Consider the following 18633-nt stretch of genomic DNA (forward strand, 5'->3'; position numbering starts at 1 on the left):
GAAGTCATGCGAGAGGTGAGTAGAGTTAGTAGGTGAAAAGAGATCATATATGCGATTTATTTTATTTTGAAAGAAGTGTAAGAATGACTCGCAGAGGTCCGCTGAGTTACTCATGACAGGTGCAGGAGGGTTGGTGAGTTTATTAACCACAGAAAACAGTGTTTTGGGGCGAGAGGATGTATTAGTAATGAGGGTAGAGTAGTAGCGGGAGCATGCAGTATTTAGAGCGGATTTGTATGACTGTATGTGTTCCTTGAAGGCAATAAGATGCACATTCAAACCGGTTTTCCTGTGAAGGCGTTCAAGGCGGCGACCAGTAGTTTTCAGTTTGCAAAGTGCAGGAGTAAACCGGGGAGATGTATGTGTAGAGGGTACAAGTCTACATTTAAGAGGAGCGTGTATGTCAAGGGCATTGGAAATGGAGGCATTATATTTGGCAAAGATTTCAGTTCATTTTATTTCATGTCCACAAATTCAGTGGTTCAAATTTCAACATTTCACATCCGGGAACTGCAAGAAAAGCAGAAGAGTACCGAGCATGATCTCCATCTGCTGTTAATCGACCTCACCTCGTGTTCTTTTCATCATCTCTCTTCAGCTCTTTATATTTTTGCGCGATAGTTAGCTCCCTGTCGTGTGACAACAGAGCGCAGTGAAAGGGAGTGAATGACTGCTAATATTAACCAAACTAAAATCTGCTTCAAACTTAAGAATGTAAATATGAAGTTTAATTGCTTATGTCACAGAACGGTGGACCGGTTACTGCATCAGCTCACAGCAGGCACATACTGTGCAGTAATTAGTGTGTGTTTTGTAGAGAAATTAAAACAGGTCGCACCTCAACTATTATTTGCACTTGCACAAATGCTCCCAAATATATTTTAAGGTCACAAACATTAAATTTAGGGAGCATATGCAACTAAAATGGTCGCAATTTCGAGCCTTGATGTAACTCAATTCACTCGAATATACATCACAAAAGGGAAGAAAAGACTTTCACAACTTCTGTTTCATGTCAAAGGGTCTGATGTCACATGTTTTTGTATTCACACATTGACCACAAGTTTGTTTGCCACTAGCTATAAAAAGAAGACGAGTGCTGACTACATCTACAACGAACAAGGAACAAGATCATTTAATGTCTGACAGTTAAAGAGCAGAAATGGCTGATGGTATTTATGAAGATGTGATCAGGACTGAGTCTGAGGGAATGAACACAGACAGAATGGAGATGACAGTGGAAATCTATGAGAGTGCAGAATGTGTGAGAGATCATGACTTCAGGACAGAGACAAACACACACCAACCACTTCAGCGTACAGGTAATCACATTCATTACTTTGATCAAATCATCAGAGTCTGCACATGTTCAGTCAGACCTGTGCTGTTCAGAAGTGATTGTGTGAAGATCAGAAGAAGCTACAGTGTGTTTGGTTCAGCTTTGTGTTCCTCTGATGCTGTTGTAGGATTTAATAACTAACCATTTGTATATGATTTTGGAGAAAGAAAGAGAGAGAGAGAAAAAACTGACTAAAATGTTTACTCAGCCTGTGTGTTTCAGTTAGGATGGTCAGTCTGTTTTGTCCGATGCCTTTTTTGTCTGAGGCTGTTTCGTCTGATGCCTAACTGTACAAGACCTGACACTGACGCTGTTTTTCCTGAGACATGAAGCCTTTCTGTCTAAGGCATGATGCTGTTTTGTCCAATGACCGAACATTCTGAGGCATAATGCCTTTTCGTAATATGACTAAACTCTGTGGATGTCCTAAAATGTACACCGTACCTGAGTCCTTCATAATAATGTTCATGAGAATGCTGCTCTATCTTTGTGTTGGTGTAGAAATAGAGAAACCACAGGCTTGACTTTACTGCCTTTATGACACCAAATTTGTATGACTGATTGTACATAAACTCATTGAAAGCATCATTCTGTGTCAGCCTCATTATGTCAATAAAGTTCAAAATCTTTACCCTAGCCTCCTTGAGCATTGCTCCTCACATGATTTGAGACTTTATACTGACCTCAGATCATTTCCGTTCTCAGTGACATGTGATTGACTTGCATGTAAAGAAGAATTGCAGGCGATAGAAACAAACATGCAACAAAAGAACACAGACTGATTTCAAGCACAATTAAGTTACATTTTCTCATCAATTTTGATTTCACTGGATTTAGTAAAGTGACTTTTCACTCATGTATAACTGTACTGTGCTAATTTGAACCCGGCTGCTACATCTAATCAAAATACCACAATAGTGCCCTTTAGGAAGAACTTTTCGTTATGCAAATATATTGGTTTTAACAGGAAGGGTGTCACGTGCTCTTGTACTGTGACATACTTTGCCACTTATTAGCCTCAAATTCTAAAAGTAGAGTCTCAAATAGCAGAGGACTACAGAGTAGAAACACATATAGCTTCCATCATGTGAACAAAAATGTCTCAGCCTGTTCATGGCAATATAAACACTGAACCAAGAGAAACCATACAGGGACACATACAACACAAACATACAATTAGGAATTGAGAAAACATTCATCTTGATGTCTGTCATTTTCAGGAAGTGTTTGTGTGAAGATCAGAAGCTCCAGAGCAGCTGCAGTGTGTTTGGTGCTGCTGTGTGTTCTTCTGCTGACTGCAGTCATAGTGCTGTGTGTCACGTTCACTCTAGAGAGACGACAGTTAATATCCAAGAATGAAAACCTGACCAATGAGAGAGATCAGCTACTAAACAAGAACATGGCCTTGATGAATGAAAGGGATGAATTAACTAAAGAAAGAGACCAGTTCGATCAGGAGAGAAATGAACTGTGGAAGATGCTCAATGAAACGGGTAATGTTAAATTATAGTACAATTACTTGTACAAATGTTTACTTAAATATCTAAATGGGGTCATTCCATAAACTTGCATTGTCTTTATATACATTTAGTTATATATACACCGATATATACTTAACATATATATTAAGTGCCACTATCATAAACTAATGTCATAATTCAATACAGGTGGAAAAAAGTACTAGTCAGTGATCTGGTTGTGTTTACAGATGGATATATTTATCAATCCAGTCTTTACTTCATTTCCTCTGAGAAGAGGAACTGGAATGAGAGCAGAAGATACTGTACAGAGAGAGGAGCAGATCTGATCATCATAAACAACAGAGAAGAACAAGTGAGTGAAAGATAGATTGGGCACCAAAGGTTGTGCTGCTCACAGTATGAATGTCTACTCACCAACACAGACCTTAAAGTGGCCCTATTGTGGCATTTGAAAGGTTCCTATTTTTGTTTTAGGAGTCTCCAACAACAGCTTTAAAAGCATGCAAGGTCAAAAAACACTTTAATTGTCTCATAACCTGCATTTATTTTTACCTTATTTGCTCAACGACTCCCAAACGATTTGCTCAACGATTTGTTTTTTTTGCCAAACCCCTTGTTTGCGCGATGCTAATCTGCGGTGATTGGTCAGATGACTTCTGCTGGTTAACATGAAGTACAGTATACAGTGCTTGCATCACTTAAATTATATTATATTAATGATGGTGCTCCGTTCTGTTCAAAGAATAAAGACTCAGAGAGGAAATAAGTTGTTTTGTGTTCATGTTAGCGAGCCTAGCCCACAGCTTATTGATAAACACACAAACAGTCATGGTATATGTGTTAGCCCAACACAGAAACGTATTGATAAAGCACTGCAGTTGTACACCAATGTACTGCTCTGTTCTTTATCATAACTCCAAGTATAATAACAACAAAAAAACATTTGACACATTTCTAGAAAGTTGCGAGTGACACATATTGCTGTTAGCTGGTTAGCCGGAGACCTGCAAGCTGTGCGGAGCGAACACAACACACACGGGCTAAATACATATTTGTGCATGCTACAGAGGATGTGGTGATTCTGGCTCGAAATTGGGATGCCGAGACGTCACTGACATGTTCAGACTGAACCGAATAAAGGGTTTCAGTCCAGTAACGTTATTCTACTTGTTTGGAAACTGTTTTTGGTGTTACTGACACTGTATTAAACTGTCTTTCCTCTCAGATCGAAGGCAGTTTGTGTCCCTGGGTGGATGCAGATCCAAAGTTGGGGCAGTGCAATTTGGAGTTCCCCAGGGATCTGTTTTGAGTCCCTTGCTTTTTACTATGTACATTTTTCCCCTGGGTCAACTTCTCAGATCTTTGGGTCTTAAGTTTCATTTTTATGCAGATGACACCCAAATTTATATTCAGTTATGCTCATCGGTTCATCCCAACAAATTCACAAAGCTGATGCTGTAACCTTAATAGTGGATGGCTCTGCTTTGGAGTTTCAAACTAAATGAAAAAATTTGGGGGTGATATTTGATGCAAATTTAACATTTGTTTGGGTTTTTTTGCGCTCCCCAAAAAATTTTAGCACCAGCCGCCACTGGTCCTACGCCTTCCCTATTCTACTTACAGAAAAAATTTAAGCTGATCAAACCCATGACCTTGGCATTGCTAGTGCCACGCTCTAATCACTGAGCTACAGGAAATTATTTGATGACCAACCAAAACATTCTCCCTTTGCTTACATACTTTCCCAACATGAGCTAAAGGCCTTTACAGTAGGGTGTTTTTCTCCATTATAACCTTTTAAATTTGCCCAATAATTCATCATCAGTTGCTTGTATCTTAAATTCAGAGGTAATGATCTATACACTACACTTCCATACTCTATCACTGGTCTTAATAAAGCAACATATACATCTCTCAAGGATCTTTTACTAGCACTCTGAACCTGTTAAACATCTCATTATATTAAGAATCATCTTGCATTTTTCCTCTATTTTCTTTATATGATCACTCCAAGTCAGTTTAGAGTCAAATATAACCCCTAAAAACCGAAAGGAATTTACCTGCTCTATTTGTCTCCCATACATCAATATATTTGCTTTTATTAACCTTCTTTCTAGTAAAAACCATCATCTTTGTCTTTCTACTGAAAATTTAAAACCCCAAGAATAAGACCATTTTTCAATCTTTCTTATTGCTTCTTGCATCTTCTCTTGTATTAATATTAGATTCTTACTATTTTTCCAAAGAGCACTATCATCAGCCAATATCCATATTTTAATTCATAAAACACTTCATTAATCATAACAGAAAAAAGTAATGGGCTGATCACGCTACCCTGTGGAGTCCCATTTTCTACTCTGTATCTACTGGAATTTTAACCTGGATATATCTTTCATATAAATTGTTTTAATCCAATTAAAAGTTCTTAATTTTATTCCAATTTTAACTAATTTAATCAACAGTCGCTCTTTCCATATCATATCATACGCTTTTTCTACATCTAAAAATATTGCTAATACTGACTCCTTTTTAATTTGTGCTTTTTTAACTTCTGTTTCCAAACAAACAACTGGATCCATAGTTCCTCGACCTTTCCTAAAACCATTCTGATGAGGAGATAACAATCCTTTACTTTCTAAATAAAACGTCAATCTCTCAACAATCATCCTTTCCATTATTTTCTCAACATGAGATGTAAGAGCATGAGATGGCCTGCAATTTGCTGGATTTTTTTTATCCTTTCCTGGTTTTATTATGGGAATAATAACTGCATCTTTCAAACTAATAGGTAATATACCACCTTCCCATACTTTATTTTACAAACCTAAAAGTTTACCTTGAGTTAAAATTCCTAGATGTTTTAACATAATATAACAGATCTGATCTTTCCCTGGTGAAGTTAATCTAGATTTATTTATAGCTCGTCTCATTTCTTGTAATGTAAAAGGAGCATCCATAGCATCCTTTGTACATTCCTGTCTCTGTAATGCTCCTAAATTAGCATCTCTAGTTTCATTTCTCCCTCGTTTACCTTCCTCTGATAGATTATTAGAACATGAATTTCGACAAGAGTCTTAGCTAATATTTCTACTTTTTCTTCATTTGACACTGCTATACTTTCTCCAGCTTTTAAAACTGGATATTGCCAAACTTAAATTCCCCTCATCTTTCTTATCATTCCCTATACCTCACCTAAAGTAGTTGTTCTGCCTATTTTATTACAATATTCTCTCCAACTATTTCTTTTTGCATCTCTCACCACTTTCTTTACTTGAGTCTTCTTGTACTCCACTAATCTTTGGAAATTATGAGTTCTTTTCAACTTTTTAAAAGCTTTATTTCTTTCTTTAATAATTTTACTGCACTCCTCCGTCCACCAAGGAACTGGTTTCTTTTTCAATTTCCCTTTGCTTTTGGATATCGATGAATATGCTGCTTTTAACACAACTTCTCTAAGTTTTTCATCTATTTCTTCTATATCTTGGTTTAGATCTATTTCACTACTTTCCACCTCACATAAATATTCAAACTTACCCCATTTAGCCTTACTATATATCCATTTAGCCTCTCTTTCCTCTATCCTTTTAACTCTGAACTTTTACCCGTATGTACATCTATTCTTGTACCTCTTCCATCATCTTTTTAAATTTCTTTGTTCCCACTTTTTCAAAAGAGTTTCCTCGTTTCTCTCTAATTCTTCCACTTCTCTGACTAACGTCCATATGATCTTCACTATCAGTTTCATCTGAATCTCCACTCTGACCCAATCACAGCACAGTTTTGCCTACCCGCCGCTGTTATCACCGCTTTGCCGTGTTTCTCCATTACATCCAGAGAGGTTCCTTGTCTCCTCTTCATCAAAGTTCGAACAACAGTTGAATCGTTGTCATTACTTTAAAATATCACACGCCCTTTGTCACAAGTTGTCAGCCAGCAGCAAACAAACACGAGGTGCAGCGGGGCGCGCGTATGTGAATGAATGACGTGTCGCATCTGAACTCGACAAAGCCAAAATTTCTATATATCCTATATCTATATTCTATTGTTAATATGTAATTCATTTTTCCAGGAGCTCATTGCTTCTACCTTCAGTTAAATTGCTAACAGTGATTGTAAATTAATTGCCTAAATTATTACATTATTAGCTAACTGCATTCTTCTTTAAATTGTAATGTTGACATGCATTCTCTGTAAAGCTGCTTTGAAACGATATGTATCGTGAAAAGCGCTATACAAATAAATGTGAATTGAATTGACCTGATATAAAGGTTTTTTTTTTCAGTAAATATTTATTTTGTTAATTTGTTTGACAGGGAAGCTGTGCGCAAACAGAAATATATATTCATTTATTTAAGAAAGAAGAAGAAAAAAAAAAAGAAAAAAAAAGTATCCCAGAAAAAAAGGGCACTTTCTCTCAAGAAAAAAAATGGCAGGTGCTCAAGCCCTCTTTTATGTCTATGTGTGCACATGCCTGGCTTAATTCATATGAATTACATTTACAGTCTCTTTATGAACTTATTGAAGTGTCATAGTTTTGGATGAATAGACTTAATGGAGGAACAGAAATCTCTCAGATTTCATTAAAAATATTGTGTACTGGAACAACATGAGTGTGAGGAATTGATGACAGGATTTTCAGTTTCAGGTGAATTAAACCTTTAAATGTGACTTCCTGCTTCATTCTACTAGGAGTTTGTTAAAAAGATATCTGGTGGTACTAGAGTCTGGATTGGTCTGACTGACAGTGATGTGGAGGACAGGTGGAAATGGGTTAATGGCAGCGCACTGACCTCTGGGTGAGAAATCACTGAATTAAACTGATTATTCTCTAATAAATGATCATATCTCACAGTCAGTATCATATCACACAGGAAGCAGCACTGAACATCTAATGCTGATCTGTTCTTTCAGGTTCTGGGCGACTGGACAGCCAAATGGATCTAAAAAAGAGAATTGTGCTTTGTTTTATTCATCAGGGTGCCATGATTATCCCTGTAATGATGCTTTTAAATGGATCTGTGAGAAAAATATTTTAAAAATGAGCAATTCAATTAAATATATTTAAATTACACTCATAACTACTACAATAAGTGAAATATGTTGTAACTGAGTCAAGTTTCTTAATATTCTCATCATCATTGCTGTAAATAATGGCAGTAACTACTGGAATGAAGGGCCAAACCTGCAAAAACAATAAATAAATACATACATAAATATATGAAGAAATGTAAAATAAATAAATATATAAATAAATATACAAGGAAATGTGAAAAAAATAAAATAAATTAGTATTTTTATTTCCTCATTTATTTATAATTTTATTTTTTTTTCCAAATTTACTTCTTTTTCATTTATTTATTAATGCATTTGTTTTTTATCACACTTATTAATGTATATATGTATTTATGTCTACGTTTATTTGTATGAACTGGTAAGTAATGAGGGACTCATTCTGCTCTTCTCTTGTCAAATTCTTAATTATGTTTTTCTGTATGACAAAAGGCTTATGGAATATCAGTGCTAAGAACTTCTTTCATTTGATGGGTTAGCTTTTTTGAACAAGGACTGACCTGTATGAATAGGAACACTTAGTCATTTTCTGCTTTAGTTTCAGCAGAGCCAGTGCCCAAGACAGCATCCCTTGACACTCCCAAGGCAGCTCCCAAGACTGCGCCCAAGCCATCGTTCCTCGCTGCGCCAAAGCCAGCACCCTTCGGCTTCTCAAAACTGTGTAAGCCCTGGGAAAAAGAATTGAATCCTATCCAGGACAAACTGGTAAGCTAATTAATGTGATTTGTTTGCCATGCCTCACACTATTATCTGATTGTTAGTTATGAGTGTAACTATATTTGATCTATGATCTGTACAGGCCACACCCCACAGTGTGCATGTCACCCACTGTGTAATTGCACAGTGTAACCATGATATAGTGAAAGTTTATCATCTACATGTTTTTAAGTTTTTCTGGTTTAAATATTAAAGTCATTGTAAACCATCCGAATGCAAGAATATTTGCTCCTGTACTAATAATTGTTATTTACAGCTCTGTAAATATGTTCTGGACACGAGACGGCCTGGAGCAGAAATTATTATAAAAGAAGGGCCCACATGTCTCACCCGTGAAGAGTTTTGGAGCCTAGGGTTACAAAGAGACATGGATTCCCAGGTGCATAGTGGGAAGTTTGTAAAAAAATAGGAGGGGATTAGTCATTTTTGTATTTTTTTTTTTTATTGATTGGTTTTTTTGTTGTTTGTTTTTTTATGATATTTGCTTTGGTTGTTTTCTTGTAGATTGGGAATGCCTGCTTCAAATTGATTCATGAAGCAGCTCAGCAACATGTATGTGACATGTATAGAAACACAAGATTAAAGCCTAAATTAACATAATATGTACTGTATGTTACTGTATTCTTTCATATTATTGTCTTCTTTCAAAGTAGTTGCATGCTTTCAGTTTTTTTTTTTTTTTTTTTGTTTTTTCGATAGGGAAAAGACATATATATAGAGGACATGTACGTAATTCCTACATGGAAGCGTACACCAAAAAACATGGCTGTCAACTTTCCAGTGAGTATGCATAAAATAAAATATGTATGTGGTTACAGAAATGTAGATCTGCATAATGACAAGACATTTGATTAATGTTAGGAGGATGTTGACATGAAAGACTTGTTGGTGTTTCCAGCATGGACCAACTCAAATGGGCCAGAACACTTCGTTCTCTGTGTAAGGGATTGGTACTGTTACAAGATTCTAGATAGTACATGTAGTGGTAATTGTTAAATCATGAAAGTTCAAACTGTCAATTCCAGCTCTACTTTTTGTCCTAATGACTTTTAAAATGTTGTGTATCTTTTACCAAATATCACATTATAGATCATGAAGCCACTCATGAGAGAGATTGTCTTTTTAGACTCACTGTATGCAATGCATGAGTCTGGATTTGGTGATGATGAGTACAGAGCCATTTTTAGGTTCACAAATGAGGCATACTGTTTGACGTTCATATAACAATTTATATTTTCGGCTACGTTCTTATAGCCTGTACTGATATATTTCGGCTACGTTCTTATAGCCTGTACTGATAATATTTTGGCTACGTTCTTATAGCCTGTACTGATATATTTCGGCTACGTTCTTATAGCCTGTACTGATAATATTTTGGCTACATTATTATCATTTTAATTTTTACATTTTTTTTTTTTTTTTTTTGTAGGAATCTTGCACAAACGATAGATCCTGGGAGCTGGACTGAAAAGACTGGGCATGATATTGCGGTGATTAATAAATGGACATTTAGATACTCTAAACAAATATAATTATATCCCATATTCTGCATATCATGTACATGTCATAATTTAAAAGAGTGGCTGTGGCTTTCATCTATTTGACTTGTGTGTTACCTTTTTTGCTGCTTTTAGGGATTGCCACGCCAAACCTTTGGAAATGACTGCGGGATTTTCATGCTTATGGTAAGGTCTCAATTTTTTGTCAACTATATACAAGTATCTGTCAACATTGTGAATAAAATGTCTTCCATCTTTTCTATTGCAGTATACCCTTTGCATTGTGACAGGTGTGGGGTTTGACTTCCACGAGGTTAGTTGATTTAAAAAAAAAAAAAAAAAAAAATGTACAAGGAAATTTCTCACTTTTACATGTTGTCTGTGTGTACACTCTTCGTCATGAAGAAAATAGATACATCATGAACTAAAGATTCTCCTCATCACTGTCACTCATCTTTCAGATGGACATGCCTTTAATTCGAAAGTGGTGGTGTCTTCTTTTGATGGAGCACTTCAAAATAGAAGGGTATGACACCACTAAACAATATATGTATATTAATTTCTGTACAGACTGGAACTACCTGTGCTTTAAACAGTTTTAAACCACACCTTTCAGTCAATTAGACATTTGAGTGTGTCACTTGTGCACCAAATGCCTTAGTTTTTGCCTATGCAGTACTTTAGATTAATCTTCTTAATGTCTGAAAGGCATGGTCAGCGGTTTGCCTTCTGGACTGATGAGGCCAGAAGCTTGGTCCAAGGAACACTTCAGCCTGTCTACAGAGTGCCAAGACAGAGTGCTGTCTCTGAGAAGGTCCCAGTCCACATTGAGTCTGTGGATGACCGCACCACAGAAGAAAAGAGACTGGTGGACTTTATAGTAAAGTTACAGGGATCTGAGGAGCATTTGGTGGTACTATTGTATCTTTTAACTATGCTGCAAATTATTGTATCTTTATCTTAAAAGTATACATTTCTTATAAATAACTGTTTTTGTACCATGGTTTGTCCATAAGGGTGTACTCAACGGGAAGCCCTCTAAGTGGTTACATAAGGTAACCTCTTCCCGGGTGCCTGTCTACCTCGACAGTGAGGAACAGCAGGACATCTTGTTTTCTTATCTGAGAGGATTGCTGGATAGAACACCAACAGAATTGAGCTTCACAGATGCAGTGCAGTTCATCTGTGATGTTCTTTTTCCGGAGGTATGCCGGTCCATGTAATGTTTGTTTGTGTCCTGCTCCTGCACTTACAAAAGCTACTGTATAAACTTCATGCTGGTGCTACTTGTGTATGGACCCATGTTTAATAGCTTGCTGTTCAGTAGTGCTATAACAGTATATTTATATTAATGTTTTTCATAGGCCATCATATATGCCCTGGCTGCCCTCCGGAATTTGTCCTTGCAGGAGGCTGAGGAGGTCTTCCTTTCTGGTCCAGATTATCATTTCAGGTCAGAGTACAATATGAATTATTTTTGCACAATGCCTAGTGCACCATTTTTGCTACTGATATTTCTGTTATCAAAAAAGTGATTGTTCTCTGATAACTATTTCAGTGAAGTGGAAGAATTTAATAGAAAGATTGACAAACAACTGAGGAAAGAAGGGAGACCATTCAATTGGTGGGTATTGCTCTTATGTACTTAGACATTTGAAGTTTGTAATTTGATGTCAGTAACATGAATATTCTGTTTGGCTCTCTCTCTAAAACTCCAACAGTGCATAAGTGTTAAATCATATATATTCCAGTTGAATATGTTAAACAAATGTTTCTTATTTCTCTCTCTCTCTCTCTCTCTCTCTGTCTCTCGCTCTATCTTTCTCTAGAGTTGAAGCCTACAGCCATTCTATCCATGCAGCAACTGATGGAAAAGGGGTTCGCTTTGGTGCTGTTGTCGCAAAAATGACATATATATATATATATATATAATATATATATAACAAATAAACATTCGTGAATCATTCTTGTGTCTTGTCTTGCCTCTCAACAACCTTTAAAATATCGGCTGTAATTTAGTGACTGCATACGCTGATTCCAACTTTAACTTACCTGATAATGAGCTAATTCACTTTAAGGGGTTAATCAATATACCGTATAATTCAAGAGACTAAGACTTTTAAAGTTCTCCGTTTTTTACAATTGTTTTAAAATTGATATACAATTTTCATTTATATTTTGTGTAAATTCATGTTTAAATTTAAAATTGTGACTCAAAGCACACTTAGTAATTAACCTCTGATGCATTTTGAATCAAAAATCACATTTAAAAACAAATACTACTGAGATTAATATATTGATGCTATATACAAACATGACTACAAACTAAACCAACAGGGCCCTAGAACTGCGGTCCTGAAACTGCAGCCATCGCTATATCATCCAGTACGGTAGGTGGCGCTGTCACGAAAAACTAGGGTCCTAGAACTGCGGTCCTAGATCTGCGGCCCTGAAACTGCAGCCTCCGGTTGTGCAGGAACATATTATTGGGGCCTACAAAGGCAAACCTCTTGTGTTTCGTTTAGTCACACCACAAGGTGTCACTGTGGCCTCAAATCTTCAGCACTGCTGATGTCTGAGGTAAAACACGCCCTCCTCATTAGCATACAAAGAAATGTGGAAATAAATAAATAAATGCATAAATAAATAAATGAAAAAACAATTAAATGTGGAATGGAAAAAATACAATTATAAATAAATGAGGAAATAAAAGTATAGTCATTTAATTTAATTTTACATTTCCTTGTAAATGTATGTATTTGTGGGGGTTTTTGACATTTCTCTGTGTGTGTGTGTGTGTGTGTGTGTGTGTGTATTGGGTCAACTTCAGCATCATCTTAACGAGACAATCAAGGAAGAGTAGATTGTGCAAGCTGCGCCCTTTGTTTAACGTTAGTTTATTTATTTATTTAGGTTTATCGCACCATATTGTATATTGTCTATGTATTTTAAACATCTGAATGGACTGAAAAGGAGCTGTAAATGTACAATGTCATTTTGACCATAATGTGCCAAATCTAACTCGTATAAATATTAAAGTAGTATAGAAAAATGATACTATACATACATTTATAGGTAAAATCGAACTCCGAGCCTCCTGTACCCATTCTGTGACATCAAACAACTTCCCTGTGCAAAGGATCATGGGGGCCCGAAGTGTCCATCAGTTGTAACCTTCAAAATCCTTCATCCCTCATTGGAGGGCGATTATATCTCCTTAAGAACGCACCGTGAGAAGTGCACATGCAAAACCAAAATGGGCGTTTACCAATCAGTGGCCAATTTCAAACTACAATTGGTGTTTTTCAACCATTTTTCAACAGACTTGCTAAAATTATGAAGGTTCACCCCTAAACCAAAACCCCAGTGGATTAGAGCAAATCAGGTAAACCACAGCAACGAATGAGGCATGATGCTGTAAGTCTGCAGTGCTTTGACATATTGACACAAAATTTTGCATGTGTCATTCTCACCTCACTCTAACCATACCATATGAATTTGGTCAAAGTGCCAACTATTGGTTGGAAAGTATTAAAGCATTAAATCATCATTATTTACAGTATTTATGATTTTTCAGCTAGTTTGCCCTAATAATCCTAACAGGTCTTTGATTGCTCACTGTTGCAGTTGGTCTGATGCTCCCAGCCATATATAGTCATGACTTGTGCCTTCTTTGTGGTTGGCCCCATAATTACTGCTTGCAGCGATAAATTTATATTACTATAAATTTATTTATATTTATTTTATTTTTATATTTATTCATATATATAATACTATATATTTATATTATGTATTATACTTTTGCCTATATAATTTTCTGTCATTTCAAAAACACATGGTAACTAGTAAAAAATACATTAAAAAATCACATCTCTCCATTCATAACATGTAAAAAATATATATTTTTCAAAATGCTGTCCAGCATCAAAACGCATTTAACTGCCATCTCAGGAATAAAGTCAACAGAACTATAACTCATAACTTTAAGACTGAACAACCTCAACTGTATGAATCGAGATGATACTGAACTTCACATCTCAAACACCACTGTGTTACGCAGCACGATTGAGCTTCAGGAAGAGGTTTGTACATTCATGTTTGTTTGAGCTTCTGTTTTTGTTCACTGATCAATGTTTACATGATAGTAAATTAAATCTTTTTATCATTAAAAGCGATCAAGTCTCTTCAGGAAATTTGGACTAAAGCACTCTATTATTATTTTTCCAATCTCTTTATGATCTTTTAGAAGCATCAAAGTGGTAGTTGCAAAGGCATTGGAGACAAACATCTCTCAGTTTTTATCAAAAAGATTTTAATTTGTGTTCCAAAGATGAATGAAAGTCTTACGAGTCTAGAGGGTGAGTAATTAATGACAGAATTCTCATTTTGGGGTGAACTCACCCTTTAAGCAATAACTAAAATGGAAATGACAATCATAAGATTTCTTACCTCATGTTCAGTAAAAAGTGCTGGCCAGCGATCCAACATTGTTCTGATCGGTGGCTCTGTTTCCACTATTTCTTTTCTTCGTAAGGGAAATGTTTGGTCCATCTTTTGGGCTACTAGGGTCTTGTTTGGTGTTTTCTTTTGCATCTCTTCAACAAGTAGTTTTCAAGATTTATTTTGTACTTTCCCTAAGGGAAATTTGGAAGGTAATTTCTTTCATCTCTTCATGGTTTTTTATGTTCTGTTTTGGAGGCAGTCCTTCAGGAGAGTACTTGCCCCTTCTTCCCCATTAACTGTGACATCAGGCATCCAGCTTTACGAAGTTTTGACCGGTAAATGCCCATTTTAAATATAAGACACCCATAACACCATAACACATTGATGATGCTTGCTGATAAGAGCTGTGGCAACTTCAGCAAAATCTTCTTCAGTAGGGTACGCTTTAAATGAGTGCATGTACTCTGACAACTTTTGTAGTATGTCATGTTTCATGTCTCTAGAAACAGTTAGATAAGTTCGATCCATGTTGGTTCATTCTGTAAAAGAAAACACTTAGCATGTTAGGTTTACAATCATTTTCTCATGTTCAACATAAAATATACCGTTTTAATGTCACAAAGTTTTCCTCTGACTCTGTAAGCTGAGAGAGGGAAAACATTGTTGAATTCAGACATTTCAGTGACTGACTGGGGACTTAAATGAATTTGTCTGCAGACAAACACAACACGAGTGCTAATAACTACAAGTCTTGTAATCTGTCTGTCTGACATCTGGGAGACCATAGCACGAACCAGCTGAAACAATCATGTCCGGCACATACTTTATCCCATCCACTCAGACTGAGGATGCTACCAGAACTGCTGCAAATCATCAGGAAATGATGAAACAACAACAGCTTTCAGGTGGTTTGAAAAAAGCTAAGTGGAAACCCATCAGTCTTTGGTGTCTTACTGCCAGTGTCGAGACGAGCATTTTTGAAGTTTTGTGTTGGATGAACAATCTTCTTGAAGAATTTGTGTTTCCCCTCAAAGCACATGGTCCAAACATCTATTAATGGTCCAAAAGTCCTAATTAGTTTGGGATAATGCTCTAGGTAGTGATGTTTGGATCGAGGTCTTGTAGAGGGAAACAACGTCTGCTCTGAGATCACTTATCGTGCCTTACTAGACTCTACATCAGTAAGGTAAACAAACTACTTCACATTAAGTAAAGTCAACAGAAAATAATAATTTAACATGCTTGTTAGATATCCAGTGTTAGCATCAGTTCTGGCAGGTCACCTCAGTCAAGCTTGCATCAGGTGACTCCCAGGTGACTCTCGTCAAACTATAGGAATACGACACCTATCACAGCATTCGTATATAAGCTCCTCAGTATCATCAGCAGCTATCACATTTCTCAGGAGCAAATTACCCTCCTCCATCCCCAGCTCCTCCTCTTGTCTGTCAGGATTTGGCTTATGATTCCCCTGAATCAGACTAATTCTTGAAATATGTGTACGTTAAATTATGACATTAATGACATCTGCATATGTTGGTTCTGTTCTGTTACCCTCGGGGGGGTTATTGCTGCTCTCCATGTTCTTATCCATGCTAGGCTGCAGGGAGTTCTTGCCCAGAACAGAAGCATACCGCCAGTACAAACTCTGTAAACTCCGTCAGGACCACTATCGTCAAATATGATTTATAATGCATAGTGTAATGCTGATCTGTAGTTTCAGCTTCTGGTGGTGTGGAGAGCCAAACTGATATATAAAGAGAACTGTGTTGTCCCTCATTCATCCAGATGGGCTGATTATCAATGCATTAGCCTTTTTCCTCCAATATGTTTATTGTCCTTTTCTTATTTTATAAACACACATCAGCTAGGCATTTAATAGCCTATGAAACACCAGAACAAGTACACAATCATACTGTCACTTTATGTGAGAGAATGGCATTCTGTGTAATATGTGGAATAACATACTGCAGCGTTTCCACAAGACTAGTACTGCTTTACAGGCAGTTGACCTAGATTCATATACTGCTGTTAATTTGGTCGCTCGTTGAGGGATTATGTAGCCAGTCTTCGATAAGAATTTGACAAGTTTGAGAGTGATGCAAAAAACATGTCTCCATCATTGTCCCAACCAGTCTACAAAGTGGACATGCAGAGACACAGGAAAAGGAAAAAACTGTTTTTATCGCCATCATATACCGTCTCATTGCTGAGCTGGATAGGACGTATCACTCCTACAGAGATATTCAGCAGACATTTGGATTTTTGAGCGAGATCCCATCCATCCCCCTACAAGATCTTCGCACAGGAGCAGCTGATCTGCAGAAGAAATATGCAGGTGATCTAGAGGAGGATTTTGTGGACGAAATTGGACAATTCAGACAATTTATCAAAGAAAACGAGGACACCTCAGCAAAGGCACTGCTGCAACTTAGAAGAACAAGGAAACTACAATCAGTGTTTCCAAATGTTGATATTGCACTCCAGCTATTTATTACTTTGCCTGTAACCAACGCCAGCAGGGAGCGCTCTTTTTCAAAACTGGGACTAATTAAAAATAGACTGAGATCCACAATGAGCCAAAACCGACTGAATCACCTGTCTCTCATGTCCATTGAAAATGACGTTCTGCGCATTTTTTTTTTTACTGGTTTCATTAAGGATTTCTCTGTCAAAAAATCTAGAAAGAAAAAATTCTAAAGGTTAGGAATATGCAACAAAATGTACATATTTGCTGCTGCTGTTTTTATGGCTTTGTTTTATACACAGTTTAGTGTATTGCACAGTGGTTTGTGTCTGAGTAATGAATTGTGATTTTGCACTGATGCAGATGTTGTAGCCTACCTGTTGCTTTATAAAGCTGAAAGCGGTTACTAGCTTGCAGTTGAACTGTGAACGCAGGGAATTCTGTTGCTTTGCTGCTTATATTTACATATTTCCTTTGTAATTGTTTTGTGGCTGTGGTGGAAGAGGGTAATATATGGTATTCTTTCCACTTACATCTCATTGTTTCTTGATCATAATTAAAGGGATGCTTCTAAGCACTGGGCCTTGTGCTTGTTTGTAATGTTCAATTTCTCATTTTGCCACTTGAAGGAATGTGACAGTTACATCTGTCAGCTGCAGATGCAATTGTTTGGCTACTGTACCACCTGACCACTATAGATTCATAGGCGTTGATAGTGGTGCCATGAAAATGCATAATTCCCAGTCCAAGGACTAAAGTGACTTCCTTTCAGGACTACAAATGAATTTTGTGAGTAAATTCATTAAACAGGGGGAGTCTAAATTAGTGATGGCGAGATGAAGCCTCCTGAATCATTGAAGCTTTTCAGCCAAGTGGTTCACAAAAGGGTTCATTTCTCGAGGCTTCATTTGCTCACAATACCACCTGGTGGTCAAAGAGTGTAAAACAAGCAGATACATTACAGATGACCTGATGTGATCTGTGATACACTTTATTTTGCGGCAGTTAAGGCTTAGAAATAATGGTGAAATAAAAAATAAAAAAATCAATTTCCACAAAGACTAATATATTTTATTTGAATGTAATGTGTATTTTCTGGTTGTATATAATGATTGTATAACATAACGGTGTAATAAACGTATTGGCTTCAAATGAATGGGGCTATCAAAGGTGTTTAAATAAATTATTTGGTCATGATAGGCAGGAAGGGAAACCACACATTCTGAGGGGATCCCATGGATTTATTTATCTGTCAAAATGTTGCGACAAGATTCGAACCGCATCCTGAACCAGTCAGACAGAAATGAGGCTTCGAACGTCATCGATCTAAAGCGATACAAGCCTCGATACGCGCTTCACTTAAAGCTTCTGGGATTTCTCGACATGATTGTGGCCTGTGGGATGTTGGTCCTCTTCAATGGCTGTGTGAAGTTGCTGGATATTGGCAGGAACTGGAACACACTGTCGTATACGCCGATCCAGAGCATCCCAAACATGCTCAATGGGTGACATGTCCGGTGAGTATGCTGGCCATGCAAGAACTGGGATGTTTTCAGCTTCCAGGAATTGTGTACAGATCCTTGCAACATGGGGCCGTGCATTATCATGCTGCAACAT

The 18633-nt window shown here is 36.9% G+C and overlaps 2 protein-coding genes across 6 annotated transcripts; both read left to right on the top strand.

Annotated features, from left to right (window-relative positions):
- The first annotated feature begins 1130 nt into the window (after nt 1-1130).
- Nucleotides 1131-8129, top strand: LOC125246106 (CD209 antigen-like protein C). Its single transcript, XM_048156965.1, has 5 exons — nt 1131-1322; nt 2560-2832; nt 3048-3172; nt 7510-7616; nt 7732-8129. The coding sequence occupies exons 1-5, from the start codon at nt 1163-1165 to the stop codon at nt 7883-7885; spliced, it is 819 nt and encodes a 272-aa protein (XP_048012922.1). The 5' UTR covers nt 1131-1162; the 3' UTR covers nt 7886-8129.
- Nucleotides 8130-8967: 838 nt separating this feature from the next.
- On the top strand, nt 8968-12016 carry LOC125246104 (PWWP domain-containing DNA repair factor 3A-like). Of its 5 annotated transcripts, none has more exons than XM_048156960.1 (11): nt 8968-8986; nt 9112-9159; nt 9307-9546; nt 10037-10097; nt 10242-10292; nt 10375-10419; nt 10568-10632; nt 10815-11019; nt 11123-11311; nt 11471-11559; nt 11665-11897. In XM_048156960.1, the coding sequence occupies exons 3-11, from the start codon at nt 9521-9523 to the stop codon at nt 11753-11755; spliced, it is 822 nt and encodes a 273-aa protein (XP_048012917.1). In that variant the 5' UTR covers nt 8968-8986; nt 9112-9159; nt 9307-9520; the 3' UTR covers nt 11756-11897. The 5 variants fall into 5 exon arrangements, with proteins under 5 accessions (XP_048012917.1, XP_048012918.1, XP_048012919.1 ...); XM_048156961.1 differs by lacking the exon at nt 8968-8986 and having other exon boundaries at nt 9031-9159; nt 9307-9387; nt 9469-9546; XM_048156962.1 differs by lacking the exon at nt 8968-8986 and adding an exon at nt 11936-12016 and having other exon boundaries at nt 9032-9159; nt 11665-11730.
- Nucleotides 12017-18633: the final 6617 nt, after the last annotated feature.

The sequence above is a fragment of the Megalobrama amblycephala genome, linkage group LG14 (genome assembly GCF_018812025.1).
Source record: "Megalobrama amblycephala isolate DHTTF-2021 linkage group LG14, ASM1881202v1, whole genome shotgun sequence".
NCBI lineage: Eukaryota > Metazoa > Chordata > Actinopteri > Cypriniformes > Xenocyprididae > Megalobrama > Megalobrama amblycephala.